The 21,499-nt window shown below is 40.2% G+C and overlaps 1 protein-coding gene across 1 annotated transcript in view; it reads right to left on the bottom strand.

Moving 5' to 3' along the window:
* Positions 1-21,499, bottom strand: part of PTPRO (protein tyrosine phosphatase receptor type O) — a 156,928-nt gene that overhangs the window by 61,550 nt on the left and 73,879 nt on the right. The window contains 1 exon segment of the mRNA XM_074585393.1: positions 6,224-6,497. Coding sequence (XP_074441494.1) covers positions 6,224-6,497 — 274 coding nt within the window.

The following is a 21,499-nucleotide window of genomic DNA, read 5'->3' as shown; positions in this document are numbered from 1 at the left end:
CTCTTCACTATCTATATTTATAATTCAGAGCATAAACAGTCTGGTCTTTTTAATTTTACAGATTTCAGTATTTGGGATCCAGCATTTCGCAGATTACAGTGGTTCTCAAGAAATAGCCTAAATGAAGCGTAATGTAATACTTCAGAAAATTTAGAGCCTTGTAAATGCTCAGCACTACATTGACATCTGAAGTCATATTACAGAAGGGACTTAGGGGATTTCAATGTCCCTCTAATAGCATGTTTAAGGCACTCCTTCATGTACAATCTCTTTATTTTTAGTCCAAACCACGACACAGATAAACGCACATAGACAAGCTTGCAGGATTAAGACCTAAATTTGACTTTCTTAGTGTCTCAGAATTTGCTGCTCCTATAGCAACTACTTTCCCATTATATCTATTTATGAGAAACTTAACTTTTGTGTTTCTCCTGGACTCTACAGCATTTTGCATTTCACACATAGCTTGCATTTATACAAACACCAAGACAGCAGAAGAAATGCTGCTAACCTCTTCCTCAAATGCCCTGGAAAATTCTGGATGCTAAATCCTACATTAATGCATTCAGTCTGTACCAAGCACATTAAAGTTTGTCATTCAGTGGGAAAAAAAAAAACAACAAACAAACATTGAAAATAAGTACCATATTCCAGTCAAAATCCATTTGGTTTTAATATTCAGAGATCAGGTCACTCGACGGATTCAATTAATGACTGATGACTGTGGTAGCTTAGATGTAGTAATACATGTGGGTGGTTGAAAGGGGACTGAGATCAACTCTCTTGCTTCTCACACTCAAACCCAAATTAATCATGATTTACCTTCGTATTGTGACTTTTATAAAAAAGAAGCCCCATTAGTGGAGCGACGTAACTCCTGTGGGTAATCCCCTTTATTCAGAAGAAGAAGTTGTGAACTACATAACTTTCTCCCCAGCATGACACTATTTCCATATTTATATGGTTACTGGGAGTAAGTCATAGCCTGGGTAAAGCTTCCATTATGCTATAAACTGTAGGGATCATTTTATCTCTTGCTAAAAATCAACCATTGTAGAGATTAAACAGCTGCTGTTTAATACTTTAGGAACATAATGTTCGACTTTATGATATGCAATAGAGGATACCATGTGCAATTGCTTATGAAGGGGGAGTGTAAGTGAAAGTAGTATCCGAGCAATTATGCTACATACTGCAATTCCGAGATGCCCACATAACGTGACTAATGAAAAGCCAATACAAACTAAAAAATGATGTTGTCACAAGAACAAAAGTGTATCTTTTGTTCTGGAAAAGATTTAGCCCGATATTTTAAATCAGCCTTCCAATGGAAATTACGGCAGGAAAAAATACTTATATGGATGCAGCTCTTTTTGTTTCTTTGATTCTGATGGAGGGTTTTTTCACCTTAAAAAGGGGATAACATGATTTTTTGGCTGTGGAAAGATGAGCACTAATAGACCTAGATGTTCTCCTGAGTTACGTTTCAAATTTAGGGCTGCCACGAATAACCAGCCTTTTTAAAGATGTGCCATGTCATCCTCCAAGAAAGAAAAGCACGAAGGGCTTCAGCTTTACATTTCATTGGGAAAAAAAAAAAAACCCAACCTCTGAAGCTCCTACTTCAACAGCTCTGATCCATTAACGAGCCAGAGGAAAGGATTCGACCTGCTGAATCACTTCCTGCAGCATCTGGCACAATGACAACCGAGCATTAACTAGGTCTAACGCCAATTACTTTTCTGAGAGCTGAAGAGATCAGAGTCCCAGGCAGCAGGCCCGCTGGTCTCTTGAGGAGAATATTTTTTTTTTTTGAAGACACAGAGGCAGAACTCTCCCTAAAGGGAATATATTTTACAGTGATTTATGTAAGGAATCATACGCTTTTGAAACAATGAGACATTTACTACTCAAAACTCCTAATCGCAAGCTAAAATAAGTCAGGCAAAGCTGCTCTTAATTACCCTCAGAGATCCTGAGATCCTGATTTCTCCGATTCCCAGCAGAGACACATTTTTTTCTACAGCACACAATAGCTTTGCAATGTACTGCTCTCCCCATTCCTTCAAACATACAAACATTTTTTCCTTCACAACAAAACTTGACATTGAATTTGAAAAAAAAAAAAAGGCTATATGGGTATGAGTCACCCTGGGAAGAGTAAAACAAGGCTTCAAGCTGGGAAAATGGAGAATGAGTGAGCATTTCAGTCACTGATTTTACATCCATGCTCTTTCTTTCTCTCATAAACTACTTTAAAACCAATTAGTAATAAGGTGGGTCTTACTTTCAAATATTGCAAAGCACTAAAATAATTATATAAATTCTGGAGTTACTTCACTCCCATTGAAAAGCCAAAACTCCAAGAGCAGAAGAAAGCAGGGTTGAAATAAATACCTGGACGACTTCTAACTTTGCCCAGATTGAAAACTGGAAGGAAGGTCATTTTGATAGGCACAAGACAATTGCACACACAGGTATCTGGCCAGAACGTCGAGACTCACGCACCTATTCTTGTGAAAACCACCACAGGGATCTTTAATAATAAGTGGTCAGGGTTTCAGCTTTTCTGCCTCAGTGAAGCACTGAGCCCAATGTGCTGAACGTAGCCTTGCTACAGAATCAGAAGGAAAAGTGCTATTTTGTGCTCAAATTCTGTTTTACAGGTTTCTTATCTAAGAGCCGAACGCGCCCTGTTCATCTTCTCCTTCTAAAGTCCTAGCTCAGGAAGCAATGCGGGGATGTGGGCTGCGCTCAAGCTGACAAAACCCTTGGGCTCCGAGAAGACATCCTGCAACAAATAGCTCACACTTTAGCAATAGTATTTAACAAATAGCATTACAACAGTCTGGACTACAGAACCTAAACAAGGGAACTCTATAGTCTGTGGTGTTTTGATTAACATGAGAAAGTCCCAAAATGATTCCAGAGACGAGCAGAAAATAAACTGTTCAGTCTTGCAGAGAAGGCCCAAATTAACAACAGAAGTCTCAAATGGTAGCATACTTACATGCATATATATATTTTTACATAATGTCGAGATATTTTATATTTTTATAGGTACATATTTATGCACAAATATATTTATAGGTATTCATATTTATACATATATAATTATATATGCATACTTATAATGTATTAAAAAATATATATTGTTAGCTTTTAAAATCATCTTTATCTGGAGGTATCTTTTTTTTCTGGACAGAAATCTTTGAGGGGTAAACCAAAATCCTCCCTGACTTAAGCGGGATGAAGGTTCCACCGGTGAAGAGACAAAACCTTTTTCTTGCCCAATAGGCTGAGAAGCAGCACATCACTGAGGGATGTGAACAGGAAAAAGGAAAAGTCATCAAGATATACCATCGGATAACAGAGGTCTTTCGCCACTCTCACTGAATTTCTAAGTAGGCAATCTCTTTGATTGACCTTGCTCTCGTTTTGACATGCACAATTTGGATACACACCGCTCTGTGTGAAACTCAGATCTCCAGCATATGGCCAAGCTGGAAGACTACATCTCCCCGCACCGAATCCTTTGCAGACATCAGAAGATCCCAGTAAACTATTGCGAAATATTGAAGTACGGCCTTGGGAACAACCACACTGGCATCGCCGGCTACCCTGCTTAATTTATCTTGTGGCAGCCTAATGAATGGGGCCAATCTGCAACTGGTAAAGCTCTCCCGATACCAATGAAATTAGAGCAGGAATTAATTTGGTCCTGGAAGCTAGTTGCGACATGTAATTTTTTCATGTGTGAGATACAGATGGAATACATTAGATAGTTATATGTCTTTGCATGCTTAAAATAAACAGAGGACGTTAAACAAGCAGAAATAGCATGCAGCATGAAGAAAAACATGAATCTATCCTAATTACTGTCTGCTAAAAAAATCAAGTTAATTAATAGTCAGAAAACGATGTAAAGCAGGCAGTGGATAACACCAATACAAGGAAAAACTAAAATAAGAAAATGAAAACCAAGTTTCATCTAATACAGTTTTGCAGGAGAAGCCAATGGTCACTACATGAGTTTTAAAATCTCTTCCCAAAAGCACTGTACTGAAATAGACCTTAAAAAGCCCAGCCTGCTACGCTGCCTTTTCATCCCAAATTTGCTTTCATTCCTGTGGCCTTGTGCTCAAAAAGAAGAGCTACGTTAGTAGCTGAAGCTGGTACCTGAGAGCTAGCATTAACAGGAAACACTAGAAAGGAGCCTGGGCCCTTTCTCCTGCGAAGCCCACAATTCACAGCACACTTTTAGTGCTCGGTACAGCATCCTTCAACGCTGCCGGCAAAAACGCCCTTTCTTTTCCCTGAACCAGCCTGACTTTCTGTTGAGACAAACCCAGGGAAATTCACTGTTCCCTCCTTGTTATACGAGTTCCTCAAGCAGCGCTGGCCGACTGCCAAAATCACTGCTCCTTCCAAGGTCTGGGTGAGCAGCGGAGGCCACAGTAGGAAACGCTGAGATGCTGCCAGCACACCCGCAGAAGACAGGTGGTGAAAAGCGGTGGGATCCTTTCTGTTGGAAAGGACACCGTCAAGCCTTGGAGGAGTGAGAATGACGTGAGATATGCCCCTTGGAGCCATCAGCCTCACGGTCTTTCGGGAACACCTCGTGGGAAACCCCTGAGCCAGAAATGGGAAGTCTAAGGCTGGCTTCAATGCGCTGAGGGACGCTGGCTCATTTTTCCTTTAGAGATCCCCTGCACAGGAGCGTGTGCTCCATCTGCCATCCTGGATCACACTTTCCCCTGCTACCAGTGACCTTTGTGGGCTCTGGAGATCAAACAGCAATGAGCCCCGCTGCATGACTGCAAGTGCAACACTCAAAACCCACTGGAAATGCACGGAGAGGCATTTTGTTTCAGTTGTATATGGCACCTGATGCTTCCATTTTTTTCTTTTAAGAAACCAAACAAGCCATAAAATAGGAAATTGGATTAGAATTATTGCTTTGTCTGCAAGGTTAAAGCAGTCAAAGAAATGGAAATTCAGTCTGCCTATGAACCCTTAAATTGTCTGCTACACATAGATGCTCTCGCACATGTGCCTCATGAAAGACTTGCATTACCCAACCCCATGATATTTTTCCCATGGAACCCTTCATGGGTTGTCCTCATCAGGGCACAACTTGAGCACACAAGAAGAATGTATAGACGATGTAAAATGTGGTTACTCCTAAGTTTCAAGTGCCTCCCTCAGTAACATATGAGGCTACCGTAATATGCTTTGAATGCTATTACAGTGGATGTCATTCCTCATTGACAGAATAATGTAAGTACACAAAATCATAACCATTCCTCACCTGCAAGCCAACTAAAACTGTCCATAGATTCTAAGGTGCCATTTACCAAAAAAAAAAAAAAAAAAAAAAAGTCTGGAAATTGGTTTTGCCCCATCCAAATAATTTTTTTGTCTGTCTTTTCTTGAATCTGTCTTCCAGATGAAAAAATCATTTTATATTCTACAAATTGTTTTCAGGTTGGCACATGGAAACAGTTCTGGAGCAACAGCAGAGCCAGAAATATGGCAGGAATCACACAGAAATCTGTGGTGCTTCGCATAATGACGGAGCAAGCAAAATCACACCTTTCCCCCAGGATCAATGCACCTGCAGGCAGTAAGAGACAGACTACTACAAACATGGTCTCCATCACAAAAACCTGTGTAGAAACACATGCTGTCTACTATCTGCTTTCCACGTTTATTACTGCTTCAATATATTAGCAACCAGAGAACATTGTTATAGCATTTAAAACAGAATATACCTCATCATGAAACAAGAGTGCTTACACCGAAATGTCAGTCAACACTTTTTATGCTTTTTACTTTTTACAGTCAACACTTCTATGCTTTTAAGGTTACAAAAACCTTTTTTTGGAACTCCTTGTTCAAAGAGTTTAGGATGAACTTCTGGAAAGGAGGTTCATCCATCACTTATTTCAGTATGTTAGATCTCACCAGGCAGCGTTCCAAAAGGGTCACCCAGGGGAAACCCACAGCTGTCCCTTTCTTCTTGCCCAGACCTTGTGAATTTTCACTCACAAGCCTTCTCAACACATACTCCCTACTGTTCTCACACAGGGTTTCGTCCTACACACTGGGAAACAAAACAAACACACCCAACCTTTTCCACAAGAAGAACTTCTGGGGAAAAAAAAACCACACACACACACACAGAAGAAACAGAAGGAAAAAAGAATAAGGTGTTACTTACTGGTTAACACAGTGATTGATCTTGCTGACTTGGAAACCATATTTGAGTTCACTACCAACAGAGTTACTATGTAATATAGGCCATGGTATTTGGCATTAAAAACCACAGGGGCAGGTAAAGTGCTATTGAATTCTTCAAACTGGAAAAAGTAGTTCTTGGATTCTCCAGCTATCTTCACAACATATACAGAGGATGAGCTCACCACATCAGATGCTTCCAGGGAGACAATGATACAATTGTCGTCTTGGACAGTAACCTGGAAAGGTTCTGTGTTCTACAAGACAAGAAAAAAGACTTCGCTGAAGTAAAATATATTATTTCACTTTTACCCATTTCCCTTGGTATTCATAGGGTACACGTTATATTTGTGATAAAGTTATGTTTCACATTCTCCGAGATAGTTAACATCAAACCCTAGCGATTTTTTTCAGAATACAATTCACAGTCAGCCAAAGTCCACAGGCACCTGATTATCAGGCCAGTCTCTCTGCAGCGGAGGCTGGATCCTGCCGCGTGCTTTCTGATGCTCTGACTACTCAATCCCTTCCATCCCGAGGAACAAAGCCTCCGCCTTTCTTTCCTGACAGAAGGTGGAGCAGAGCAGAAGAAGGATGAGATTAAAAAGGGTATCAGGGACAAGAGGATTTCCAATAGAGCCACAAAGTGTAAGTCATTTAAATCCCCAAAAAAGTGATGATTAAATCAAGACTCTTTTATCTTGCAGAAACAGGATCATATATTCTTCAATGCAATATATTCTGAAAACCTGCAACTGAAGAATAATTTTTGGCACTAAGCTTTTCCAAGTATGCTCCTTCCAGCAAGTACCAGGTGATACGCAGCTCTCGACACTATGTCCATGGCTTTGTTTGGTAATTTTTGTTTCCTAAGCTACACCATTTCATTTTCATTATTTCTTTTATTAGTAGTAGAGAGAAAGGAGCAATTTAACCTTGCTCTCATATATCATGAGCATGTTAAGTCATTACCAGCTGAAAACACTTTCCTTTTTATTAATTGCAAACCAGCTGTCAGCAAGAAGCACTCATTCTCTACAGGAATTTCAAAACAGATTCATGGTAACTAACGAGAAAGAAAAGTTCAAGCTTTAATCAAGAGTTACCTTTTTGTTTGTTAGGCCATGCTGCTGCTTAGAATTTTTTTACCCCCAGTGAAAACTGTAATATATGACATTTTCAGTTCCCAACCCCATGGTATCTTTTTCTCCTTCCTATTTCACAGGCTGAGAGCTGTATTTGGAGTGCAGGGGGAGCAACCGTGGCTAGTTTGCAACTTAGTCATTCAGGCAAGTTGTTCCTCTACCAAAGAGCTAGACACCACCTTCAGAGAGTAATCCTAGCAGCTTGGCTACCTCCTGTCTTCTTGTGGCTTTGTTTAGTGGGGATTCTTCCATGAGAATAATCTTTTTTGGATTTCTGCTGCGGAAGCCAAGCTCCCTATTTGGAATTCACACATATGGTGTTGCCAGCTACTGGCATTCAAAAAAAAAGCAAAAATCCCCCCAAAGCAAAGAATTGTAAGATTTTAAATAACAGTAGTTTGCCTTTACATGTATTTATGCTTTTATCATTGGGCTTTGAGATTTCACAGTGTACCCAAGGCCATATCACCCTACAGGTAAAACTATAGGCTCGAGAAGAATGGACCTAAGCAAACTCACTCCTCTGCAAATGTATAAGTCCATCCCAAAGAAGATAAATGGTCTAGACAGCTTCAACCCTGAGATTAAAAACAGAGGCAATGCAACTTCAGCTGTTGATTTGAGGTTTGCTTTGATTAACCTTTTAAAAAATTACTTTTAAGTTGCTAAAATGATATAAGCCAATGTTATCAATGGATGACTACTTTGTTGTGGAATTGTGGGTAATTTTTCACAGATGGCAGAGCAATTGCTCCAAAAGGTTTACAATATAAGACTACAATTATGCAAAAGCTTCCATGTGTTTTCCTTAGCCTCAGCTGAATTCAACAGGCTTACCCTCGAGTTGATCCAAATACCACATTTCAAGTTGTTTGTATTTTGCTTTAAATCCTGATCCAGCATTTGGATTGGATCCACACAGATTCAAACCTTTAACTGGGGATTATGTTTAGATTTGGTCAAAACCAAGTAGAGGTTCTCTTATCCTTCTTCCTCCCCATTCTTCTCACACTAAGAAGATGTGAGATGATTCCTACATCAGCTCTCCTGACGTGGGAAGACAGGAGAAGGAAGGCACCCACTGACTGGCTTTCCAGAAGCACGTACACTGTCATATCACGGAAAGCATGGTTGCCTTCCAAGTCCAACCAAGGAAAGACAGACCTGATTTCTACGCATTAAGCTTGAAGTGCATGTATAATCCCACAGAAGTCTGTGGGTTTTGACCTCCCATAAACTCGTGTTTGAATGCTTCTCTAGAGGAAAGAGAAGGGTGTTATCTCTAAAATTACTCTAGCCTTCCCTTGGCTTTGCTGCTGAATTGCATGGTACTAATTCAACGTGCCTACCTTGCTATGAAGAGACAGACAAAAGAGCCCAACAAATGTATATGTGCCAACAAACAGTTCGAAGCAAGTTCCTTGTGTTTGGTGGTATTATAAATCATTTGTGATGTTAATCAAGTACAGCTGGAAATTAAGCATATAATTGCAGAGTTATAGACGTTCCCAGGATATAATTAGATGCTTTCAGAGACTGCTCATATGGGGTGTGATTTTATTCTTTGATTCTTCCATAGGTATTGTATTAACCACGTTAAACACTGTACTTTCATTTTTCCCCTCTCAATGTTTCCTTGAATTCTCAGCAAGTACCATTCAGCAAATGATCCGCTAACCTCCTTCAATAGTTCTCACGCAATTAGCATAACATGCCTCTGCTAGCTAAATGCACAGAAACCTCGCAGGCATATGCTATTGTCACCTATGACAACACCTAACTGGGGAAAATAACCTTTTGTGCGTCCTTTATCTCCTAAGTGTGCGGGGATTGCGAAATGACACCCTCCCTCCTTCGTGCGCCGGTGTCCGGATGCTTTTGAACCACTGCTGCCACGATGCACAGGCATTTTTTTGAGTGACATCTCTTTAGGAGCTGGGTGGCTCATCCATCCCATGCCTGCGCCCACCTGTCTTGGTACAGGTACAGGGCATCCCTCCCCTGAGTGGTACCTATTCTTTTCAGTGATTATGTGGCCCTCTTCCACACACCTGTACGTGCCCAGGCTTTTAAACTGCTGCGTGCACGGGACACGCGGTTTGTGGCAGGCATCCGCTGTTTATTACCCAATGGCTCCAGAAATAATTTTTATCCCTTCATTTCAGCTCTAAGGTTTGGTTTACAGAATGAAGTGGCACATAAGGGATGAATGAAAAGGCCTGGCAATTAACATGCCATAAGACGAGATCACTTATCTCCTTTGGGATATGGATTTCATTTTGGCAGTGTTTTAAAAGAACGGACCATTCTGGGCATCCTGTTCATGTTGTATGAGGTGAGGGTTACCAGACAGCTCTGGGCTTGCGATTTTGGGAAAAAGGCTAGGGACAAACCTGAGTAATTTTTCTAAACACCACTGGAAGTGACAAACATGCCCCACTTAACTAGATTGTAAAGCCAGCGTGTCTTAGGACTGACAGCATCAGCATGGTAAATACACATTTCATTACTTCTGGTCAGCTACCTCCAGGATTTAATTTGCTGGTGTCACAGCTTGAGCGGCTGTTTCATGCCTGTGGGGAAATTTGGCAGGGCTTGTGCATTTAGAACCAAATGATTAGCTCCAACTTCCTTCCTAGTTTATTATTACAAGCTCGTGTCACGCTAAAGCACTTAGGAAAAAAAGAAAAAAGGGTAGGGGGAAGTAAATCCCACAATGTGACGCCTGTTCACAGTCATTTCCAGCGCAGGGATGAGTCATGCTGGTGGAATTTCCAGCCAATAACCAGGTCCCAATTAAAATAAAAAGGAGGGGGAGGCAAGGAGATATACAACATGTCAAACACACACTATTCAAAGAGTAATAGGAAAATAAATGGCGTGCAGCAGAGCTCAGAGTTCTCTTCTGAGAAGTCCATATCCTCAGTTTATTCCCTTACAACAGTGTGAGTTTTACACCTGAGGAAGAGATCAAAGGTGCAAAACAGCTACTAATTTTATGTACTTTAGCTTTTGAATGTCTCACGCGGAAACACATTGGGCCAAGACCCAATTACCAAAAGTGCAAGTAGTTACATGTTCTGCTGACTTTAGGAGGAGCTGGGGATGCTCAACACCTCTGCAAAATTAAAGTACTGGTAACTGCATATCATTTAATGCTAGACAGGTGGAACTAAGACCCTGAAAAATCCAACTTCTGCCAGCGATTATAGTGTCATTCCTGAATATAACAGATTTTTCAAAGAGGGCAATTGAAATCACAGAGCAGGAGTAAACTTTGAAGCTACGAGGATGTACTTCTTACTACCGTTATGATCATCTACTATATAATTGTGGTCAAAAATAACCGCAATGCAAGTATTACAAGACAATGCTGAACATTATATCCAGACCTCCTGGATGAAATACTGGCTATTTTTGTGAGTGATTCTACTATACTCAGATATATTTTGTTCCAGTGACCAATACTGCTAATTTCATTCTAAATCACATGACGACTCATTCTCGCCAAGATTCATCTTACTAAATTTTAGGTACTTAATGGAATGACTGAGAGCCAAGATGACCTTTTCAGACAGTGTATCTTTGGATTCATCTGGGATCTGCATTACTTTTGAAAGTGCACTGAACAGCCAAAGGGTCTGTGCTCCCAGCTGGGCAAAATTCCTGCTGTCCTCTGTCACCAAGTGAGTCCAAGCCTTTTAACAAAGATAGGACTAGGATCCACATTTCGGGTTCTTGGCTTCTGCTATAATCTTGCAGTGGTATCTCCACAGACAGCACATAAGAAATTTCATAAAATAGAGAGTATTGCAAAGCATGAATAAAAGACATCACAGTCTTTTTGCACCAGCTTCTTAATGTATGTTTTTCCTCTGACGGTGACAAATGGTACTGAAGAACAATTACAATAAAAATGGTAAACATTCATTTTATTCAGCAACGAGAATCTTACTTTCAATAAATCCATCATGCACTTCTTGGAAATTTATTGTTTCGTTTGAGTCCCTGTGCAGGGAACAGAGTGAAAATCTGGCCTACTTAAACTGTTTTAGTCATTTACTCTATTTTGTAAAAGTCTCTGTCTCCGTCTCTCTCTGCAGGCTAGAGATTTCACCGCTGGGGGTTGATCTCAGCCACCTTCCAACACTTTATAGCAAGAAAAAAGAGGGGCCCCTGAAACTCCCTTCTGTTGGAATATGAAGTCACCATCCAGAACAGGCAACAAACTCTGGTTTCAAACAACTTATTTGTCTTGAAGTATGAATTAATACTTAAATCTTTACTTTTGATGACCCTTCAGGTTCCCACCTCGCTTCCATCGTTACTGTGTCATCTACCTGGCTCAGCCCTATACCATATCTTTCTTATTTTCACAGCTCCCTGCTCATACTCTTCACAGAGTACTTTCTGCTAAATGTTGCAACATCAGACTCTGCACTGTCTATGTTCCATATCCAGGCTCTTTACCCTTGTTTCAAAGGCTCTCAATAAAAAAAACAAAGCCAGAAAACCAACATTTCATAGGACTGAAACTGATATAGTTTCACAAAGAGATGCAAGCAGTCTCAGAAAAAGCAGTTCCCGTAGCCATGACCTGAGAAAGATCCTCTCTGAGCATAGGTAAGAACTGGGTGAAAATTGCCCCACATCAAGGCTTCTTTGGAATCGTTAGCTATCATTATTAGATCCTACAGTTTTAACAAAAAAAGCAAAGTCATCCTCATAGAATTTAGGGAAGAAAGTACATCCTGAGCTTTCCACATGTTCCAGTGAATCCTGGAGCAGGCACAGACCTGACGCGCATTGCTGCAAGAGGAAAGGATTGTTTGAAATGGTCTCCAAGAGTGTGAACAAAAATGTTACAGATTTGGAACAAAAATGTAAAGAATTGTTACAAAAATGTAAAGGCCTCTTGAAAATAAGGATATTTATTCCTGGGGCTTTTGTTTTTATCTACACTTCTCCGCAGGTTGTGCAGAGATCTTCCCTTAATAAATACTCTTTGGAAGAAATACTCCATGGGAGAAATGGAAACCCTTATCTTCAAGATTTTGCATGCAAAAAGGAATATTTTAAGAAGGGAAAAGCTAGCAAAAGCAGCAGTTCTCAGTAATTTATGATATTTGATTCAGGTTAACACACCATTTCTGGCATTCTTCTTTATGACTAGCGTCCTCAGCACTGTTGCTATTCTCAGTCTTAAAAAGCCAGTAATAACAACCTGCTAGTAATATTTTATAAATGAGCTTCAACATTTCTTTGCTCTGGGAGACAGCTTTAAAGGGACAGGTATTTTTTCCCCCTCTCTGCACACGAATGCTGAATATGAGGGTGTGGTTTTATATGCAAATGTCCATATGGTAGGTAGAGTCCATCATGTTTTGCTACCATTCTAAGGTTAATAATCTGGAAGGAACTCTTTCTTGACACTATCAACTGCTATTAGGATAGCATTAAGTAAATGCCAGAATGCTAAATACATGGAAAAGAAATGTTTGAGCTCAGTAAGGCTAATATCTTCTATGTATCACCGTGTTAGCATATCCAATATTTAATAAATTATTGCTAAATATATAGTTCTATTCCGTCTTTCTAGTGCAAACTGGAGAGGGTAAAACCCAAGCACCGTGATCCAGAGACCTTGATGATGACGAAGTTTAAAACTAAGTTAGAACTTCACGGATGGCATTTCTCCCTATTATTGATCCTGACAGCACATATACACCCCAAATATGACAGGAATACACTCTTGGGAAGATATAGTTTGGTTTCTCTCCACACTAGATTTTTAGCTTCCCTCTAGTACTAAAATTATGTCAAAAAGGATGTCTGCTGAGAGAAAATATGAATTTCATCCCCTTCCCTAACCATGAACACTTTCATCTATCTGCTTACGCCTTTCTGGACCCTCCACAATTAAAGTTCAGCCATCCCTTGTGGATGTGCCCAAACAAATACACATGCCAGATGAATTACGTGCTTTAATTAAAATGCATCTTTCTTAAAAAAGGACACAGGAAACATATTACATCACCTCATCAGTTCCCTTAACTCTGTCAACCGCTCCTTGTAGTGATCTTCTCCAGTCAATACTTGTTCTCTGTCATTGGGAGAATAGTTAAAGCAATTTTCTACCTGGACAAATGTAAAATGATCAGAGTTGTACACAGGCCAGGTGGGAAGACAAGGTCATGTTAGGTGGCCCTTCTGTTAAACTCCGAATAGGAGAAGTTAAGGGGAAAAGAAAAGAAAGATTATTTTCTAGGACCAGGAGTTAATTGAACAGCATGCTCCAGGTATACGTTATCCTAAGAATGTACGTACTCTCCATCAATTGAGAGCACGTGCTTTCACAGCACAGCGACTACAGGTCAAAACACATCCAACTATACTTCAGTTCCCTCTCCATCATAGAGGAAAGGAGGAGGAACAGATCACCAGCGGAAAATGCTGAAGGAGAAGACAGAGTGAGTGAGAAATTAATGTGGATTTTGAAGGACTTGGATTATTACAAAGAAACCTCTCTTTCCATGGTGTCAAACAATCTTTGAGGTGTCTTACATTTCAAAGCGCCCTATGGGAGATGAGAAGGAATACTGGAGCAGATGTCTTTTCTGGATGATGAAGGACAAATTCATTCATGATGTTTAGTGCTTCAGCTCCGAAATTGTGGATTCACCTATGCGAATGATGGAAGTCTATAATATCAGCTTCTGATGCTGAAACAGCTTCTGAACAGCTACTGATGCTGAAAGGTGACATTAGAAAGTCACACAGAAAATTTCTGATGTTCAACAGTACATGAAAACCGATGTTGCACCATTAGAAAACTGTGACCATGACATACTCCATCACTGCTGTGCAACAGAGAGGAACTGGACTGGACTGGTGTCAGCTGAACTTCGTCTTCCACACTGTGGCAGAGAGTATGATGGAGGGGTAGAGACGGAGCCTTATGGGTACTACAAAAGTGAAAATGCCTTCATTTTGAATTGATAGGGTGTATATATACCCTTGATATGTGCATAGGTGAACTAGTTCATAAAGACAGAATGCCATGCTTTGCTATTTGCGTTACCTACAAAGAGCACAGCTGGGAGGAAGTTAGAGTTTTGGTTTATCCGAGAAACTGGAGACCAAGTTGGTTATCCAATTTGTTTGAAATCACAAAGCAACTTAGTGGAAAACAGTGGAAGAGAACAAGACTTTCTGTTCCCCCTGCGTTAATCTGTAAGAGAACAGACTAGACGCCAACGAATAAACTTATAGATAGGGGCTATTCCAGGAGCCTAACTCCTTGTTCCACAACTCCAAGTGATTTTAAAGGGAATTAGGCACCAAAATACTTCTCAATATTTTCAAGAAGTCTATTTTTTTCAAATATGTTCTGAGACTACTAGAGAGGTTTGGAAATTTGAAATAAGGAGCCATTAATAGAAAAAAAAAAATAAATTCCTATTTCAAATCAGTTTTTCTGACATGAAGAATTCAGAAGCAGAAGTGGGCTGTGTTTTATCCCCATGTAAACTGCTGACTTCAGTTTGGCCCAGAGTTCACCTTAAACAAGCGGTCTGCCTTATTGCCACTCATTTTTCTGCCACCCCCCTCAGAAAAAGAGCCCCAAACACCCACCACCTTTTCTGCAAAGGTCACAGGCACGGTTAGGAAAAAAAAAGTATAAGTCCGGATCACCAGTCTTCCTATTCTGTGCTCCAAAATACTTACTACCTTTCTGCCCCAAACCATAACCATAATGCGGTGATGGATACCCCCTGAAAGATTGCTTAGTCGGGCTCAAGTGCAGGTTTGTTTTGTTTTCAGATCTAAGTGGAATCTGATATTCTGTCCTTTGATTACGCTGTTGTGTTTGTGTGTTCTCTAAATTGGCAAGAGCTGACCAGATAACCTGCTGAGATTTTTCTCACATTATTTATCCTGTGGCTGAATGTTTTTTTTTTATTTTCCTGCTAAAGTATTTTCTGTGCATGTTTTTGGGGAGTTGGTTGTTTTGCTTGGTGGCGTTTTTTTTTCGCTTTTTCGCAACCTGTGCTCAAAGAGAGGCAAACAGCCCGTGCCATTACCCTGATTACTAGCAAGAGATGAGCTCTGTAACTCTCTGTGCAGCACCGGGTCAATTGCAAATCTGCACAGAACATTTCAGTTGTTGTTACAGCCTGATTTTCAATTCATTTCTAGTGTGGCTTTAGGCTCAGCTAAGCCATTTGTACCGATTTGATGAATTCCTACCCACAGAAGTGTTCTCCATCACGCTACTGCTGGCAACGTGCTGCTCGGTAGTCATGAACGCTACCAAAGTCTCTAACACTGCGAAAACTCATAGCTCCTCACTGCCACCTTCCCCCTGCAGGGATCACTCTAGCAGGATTTATTTGGTCATAGTGTATGGAGCGTTTAATTTTTAGTACAGCTGCCACCAGTTGACTTGAGGGAAGTGAACGAGAGGAGCGAATACAAAAAGCTTAGGAAGTGAAGTCAGAATCCTCAGCTGTGGGGTGAAGTCCTTTCAGATGTAACATGTGGGACCCCACCTGCCCAGAGAAAGAGACTGGTCAGGGGAGAATGACTGCTCTTACCTATTGGAGGGATGACGGTACAGGTTATCAAGTATTATATGGCTTTCATGAAAGATATAATTCTTCTACACTGTCATCTCCTAGCAGCTTAATGGCTTCCACTCAGAGAGCAGAGTCTTCTGCAACTCTGTTTACCAGATCAGGAAAATAATAATTCCTTCTGCTTCTACTCTAATACACCCCCACCACATTTTTTATCCTTCATTGGGATCCACTTGCGTGCTATGACAAGAACTTCCTTAAATATTCTGTGTACTTCTGTGTGTATAACTAAAATACTGAATATCCTGTTACCTTCAAAGTGAGGAGTTCTGTTGGCCAGAACTTTTATGCTGAGACTTCTGTACTCGGCATGGGATTCATCTGACTTCATTTTATCAAACTAAAAAATTGGCATACAGTCAAATCTCATCATTTAGGCTCCCTCTGTACTCTGTAGGGAGAGACGGATCTGAAGAATTTGATTTATCCACTTAAGATTAAACAAACTGCCTTCTGCAGACGCTTTTCGTTCTCTGTGCACCTTCCTTTTAAACGTCAAGAGTCAGATGAGACCAGAAACATCAGCTGCGTATGGTACGATGGCAGCTGCAACTCAGATTTGTGTTGCCATTTTCATGCATTATGGCTCCTAATCTTTTTTTGTCTAAACTGATACTATAAGGCTTAAATTTTGTTTAGTTAGTCTCTTTTTCAGCAGTATAAAAGTACATGATGGCCATGAGTGAGCAAGGTATATAACTTTAAGCATACAAGAGGTCCTACTCAGCAAAAGATGTAAGCATGTTCATAAATCCTCTGCTTATGTGACAAAGGCCGGCCCTGTGTACAAGAATCAATCACGAGATCAAGGTCTCTCTTCCTGAACTGCCAAAGAGTAATAAACCCCTGAAATTTCCTTCTAATTTGTTTTGTGTCTTTTACGATGTGAGGTTGCTAAAAAGTCATTCAAAGGATAATAAAAGTCTTGGTTCGTTAGGTGATGCTGAGAATCCTTGCAGGTTTGGTATTCTCTTCATACAAATTATTATTCCTTGCTGTAGTCATGTGGTTTTTGCGCTTGACAGTTATTCAGTGGCCAACAGGGACGCAGAAAAACCTTTATAAATACATTCATCAGCCAAGTATTTTAGGCTGAGGTAGTTCACAGCAGTAATAGTATGGAGAGCACACAGATTAAATTTCCAGCTGGTTTGGCAGTTACAAACCATTTGAATGCAGAATTTATAGAATTAAACTTTAGCCGTTAGCTTTTTTTTATATAGTTCTCTTTTAGTACCTGGCAGAGCTTTCCCCAGGCATGACAATGGCTAGCCAGGCAAGAGAAGGATGAATACACTGCAAGATGAAAGTCAGCTGAGAAAAGGGTGTGTGGAAATCCTCAATGGGAATTCTGTTCCCTAAAGCAGAACTGACTCTAAAACAAAAATATATCATTTTAGAACACTGCTTCCTCATTTTAACTCAGGATGCTAATCCTTTATTGTCTCTTACGGAAAGGATGGTTTTATAAACAGCATGACCTTAAATGAGTCAACATGACCTTTCCCAGACATACCCCACAGTAAATATTTACTGAGCTTTATTTCATAGGCATTAACTCATTGGTAATATAAAAACCTTTCAGGTCACTAGGCAATGCAATATATAATAATATCATTTTGACATATAAAAATACGCACAATTTAAAAGTGATAATGATTTTCATTCCTAGTTAACTTCTAGATATGAGTTCACCGTGTATTGGTTTATGCCGTTGTTCTCTTCTCCCATTTTATGAAGTATTTTTGTTGCCAGTGAAAGGGAAGGATGGAGATGATGACATAGGTTTTTTTGCATTTATTTAATTCACAGAAGTCATGCTTCCACACATAAGCACTGGTCATTTTGCATTACACTAATCCAGGTAAAAAATACATTAGTCTAGTTGGCTGGCTGCTATTTCCCAGTTTCAGTATGGTAATTTCTCAGTAACTGCAATGCAAATACACAAATCTCTCTTATCTCATCAATTCCTGTACTCAAAATTCAAGCAATAAATATATTGCCTGAGCTCCTGCCCAACTTTTTGACTGAACCAAAACATTTTTCACGCTCCTCCTGTGAGCACACCAGTACTTCAGAATACCAAAATTCAGGTTCTACTTTTTCCACATATATGACCATGAAAAGTCACTAAGATCGGTTTTGTAAACGTGTATAGGTGTCTTACAACGCAGATAAGTACCTACAAGATCTTTAAAAAAATCAGAGCTGGGCACCAGGATTTTTTTTTCCTTTTTAAAGTCGAGTGTATGCCTTTAAATCTCTCCACTTGCAGAGCAGGGTCCTTTATGGACACACACGTACACAACCTACCCATAAGAGAGATGCAAGCACATGCACACTGGCAGCGCTGAGCCCCCATGGCAATGGGAGCTGTTTGGTAACCAAGCCAAATGGGTGGTTTCTGTTAGTTATTTATAACTTTTTAAATTTTTAAATACATTCTTGACTTATTCTCCACCGGGTCCTTACTGATATCTTTCAGTTTTAACTCTGCTTCCACTCCAGTGTGCCCATACAGCAATGAAACCCTTTTACTATCAACATCTACATTTTCGTTTCTTAGCTCAAGTTTATTCTCAATGTAATTTTTGAGACCTAACTCAGGTGCCAGGTCAGTCTATCGGCAGAAATATGCTCTTGACCAAGCTGTTTCCCATCAACCTTTACAGATTTAAAGCAGCAGAGAAGGGAGAATGTTTGGTGTTTGGTTGGGATTTTTTTTTTTTTTTTGGTGGTTAAATGACGATAGGTTATATTGAATATTGCAACTCCAGGCATGTTCCTGTGATGATTTCTCAAGTGACACCAAGAGCACTGCCAGCACGCAGAAGAAAGTTATGGCTCAGTGTTGTCATCTTGTTTTCTTCAGAGGAGAAACTCATCACCCAACAGCACTGTGAGCTCCCTACATCTCACAGCACCAAAAGTCATTTGCAAGCAACAGCTTCTCCGGAGACAGCTTAATGAAACACCAGCAGTAACAGACTGGGTGCATACTCTGAATTCGCTTCAAGCACCATCATTGGTTTAAATTACCCCGAAGATTTGGATCATAAACACAATCAGTTACCACAGCTCAGCCTATGAGCAAAAATGTATTTATCTATGGTAACCAAATTGGTCATGCTCTGCTTATCCCTGCTGTTGCAAATACGTCTCTTAGTATGCGTGTGAAAGAGTGAACATTCATACTTGCATTAAGTATTTGCATGTTTATGAATAAACTATAATCCATTTGATGGTATTCTCCTTTCTCATCTTATTAGCCCTATAAGCTCTTCATTCAGTTTTTACACGTTGCATACCAAAAAGACAGCAAGAGAAAAACGCTGATGTCCTTATAAAGATGCACACAAGCGCAGCAAGTCTGCATAAATAGGAAAGACTAGACACAAACACTAGAAACCGTGGCCCGAAGAGCAGGAATGTCTTAGTTACTGGCACAGTAAAAACAGAAGCTGGAGAAATGTTGCGGGGGTTTTTTTTTCCTGTTTGTCTCTACTTGAAAGAGGGGTAAAAAAGACACGCATGAGTGATGGTAATGGAAGTCCCATTTGTGTCCAATTCACTGGAGAAACAGTACAAGGACATATCATCCTTGTGAAATAATTTGCCCTGTATTCCTTGAGCCAGATGAAAGTCCCATTATGTACAAAGTAGCATGTGCAGATGAATACAGATTTGGGAGATCTATTATTCTCTCAATACACACTGCTTCAGTGTAACTCATCTTCAGCTCTGTCATGAAAACAGGCTTCTTTCCGGGTGCTTCGTACTGTCATAATGTGTGACTTTTTTCAACTAACCTAGAATAGATTTGAAAGCGCACAGCAGCGGTGAGAAGTCATTCAGGATGAGGGCTCTTGCTGTGAAACAAAACCAACACATGCTCCTGAAACATATAGCAATTAGCAAGTGTGAAATCAAAAAATCACACCACACCAATTGTTAGCAAGGCATACAGAAGCAAAAATAAAATGAAAGAGCTACATCTTTATAGTCCTGGACAGTTTGCAATTCAGAATTATCTTTGTGAGCGCGTAACAATTTCATTCCGTAAGCTAAGGCTTTCTGCCTCATACTGACACATCTGAGCTCCTCAAAATTATCCTCTTCACATCGCTACGAGGTAGAAGGTGCTATTATCCCAGACTCTCTCCCCATTGTTAGTCTGCCAACCTGACAAGAAGTTTGTGGAGGAATGGAAGATTTTGAGATCTAAAGAAAGATTGAAGATCATGCTGGTTTCACTTAATAATCAAAGTTTTCTCCTTTTGCAGCTCTAAGAAATAAAACTAGGTCCAGTACTGCGCCTGGTGCAGAACAGTACATTGGAGCCTGTTCAGCCTATGAGTCGGTGTGTTACCAGTAAGTTTTAAGTGCTAACAGAGCAGCTCCTTCTACCATACCAAATTAAATAACAACAAAAGAAAAAATTGTACTTCCTACAACAATGAGGCCCCATTCTTGGTTAAAATCTCCTGCTACAATCACATTACAAATAATCCCAAACAACACACAAGCACGTCTCTGCCAGCAAAAAGCAGTCTGCATCTACACATGGTAAGACAGAAGTTGGAAAGAAAAGACCATGCTGCTTTATTAAGCTGTCCTAGAAAAGCCAGTAGCTATCATTCAGACGCGGGTCAGAAAAAAAAAACCCAGTCGTCCAATCTGGCATGAATGTAGCTGGAAATCAAACGCATACAATTCTCATCAGCACCTGCTACAGCACAGTTTGGTAGCTTTGGATGAGAGGATGGAAACAAAGCCACCTTTCCCATTCAAATGGGAATCCAGTCCGCTCCCCTTGGGTCCCAGTCTGTCAGGTTAACAGCAAGACCATCCCTCCTTATTTCACCCCAGGGAAGCTGCGATCCCAGCAGGGTGGCAGTGGTGTATGGCACACACCGTGGCTAACCCCAGCATTGCTCTGACTTGGCCTCACGGCTAGGCAAAGCACCGGCAGAGGTTTTTGCAGTAGATGAAAAGGACTCTGAGATCTTTAAAGCTATTTCCGCATCCAGTATATAAATTTTCGCTTTTGAAAATCCCACTGGCACCAATTTGTACCTTCACAGACCTAAAAATCTGTCCTTCATGATTTCCATACCATGGGCCAAAGCATGATTCCTGCAGCACTAGGCCAACTCACTGATGTTAGCAGTTGATTTATCTTTGTTAAGGGAACTCAGGTGTCTTACCTGAAGCTGAAAAACTTGAACTTATGTTTTGAAAAAGTTATTAAGAACATATTTGATACCCACATCTTACATGGTGGGGTTTGTTTTTTTTCATTTTAAGTATTTCATGTTAGCTATTCCAAGACATTCCAGCACGCTTTTGCAAAAGTAGCTCAGAATGAGATCTAGGGAAAAAGACCAAGACCACACACAGAATAATGATTATAATTCAAACAAAACTCCTCAAAGGGCAAAAGAAGTTACAACTGTGATAACTAATTGATTC

The sequence above is a fragment of the Larus michahellis genome, chromosome 1 (assembly GCF_964199755.1).
Source record: "Larus michahellis chromosome 1, bLarMic1.1, whole genome shotgun sequence".
In the NCBI taxonomy this organism is placed as follows: Eukaryota; Metazoa; Chordata; class Aves; order Charadriiformes; family Laridae; genus Larus; species Larus michahellis.
Note: the sequence above shows the minus strand (reverse complement) of the source record. Positions and strands in the feature narration are given on the sequence as shown.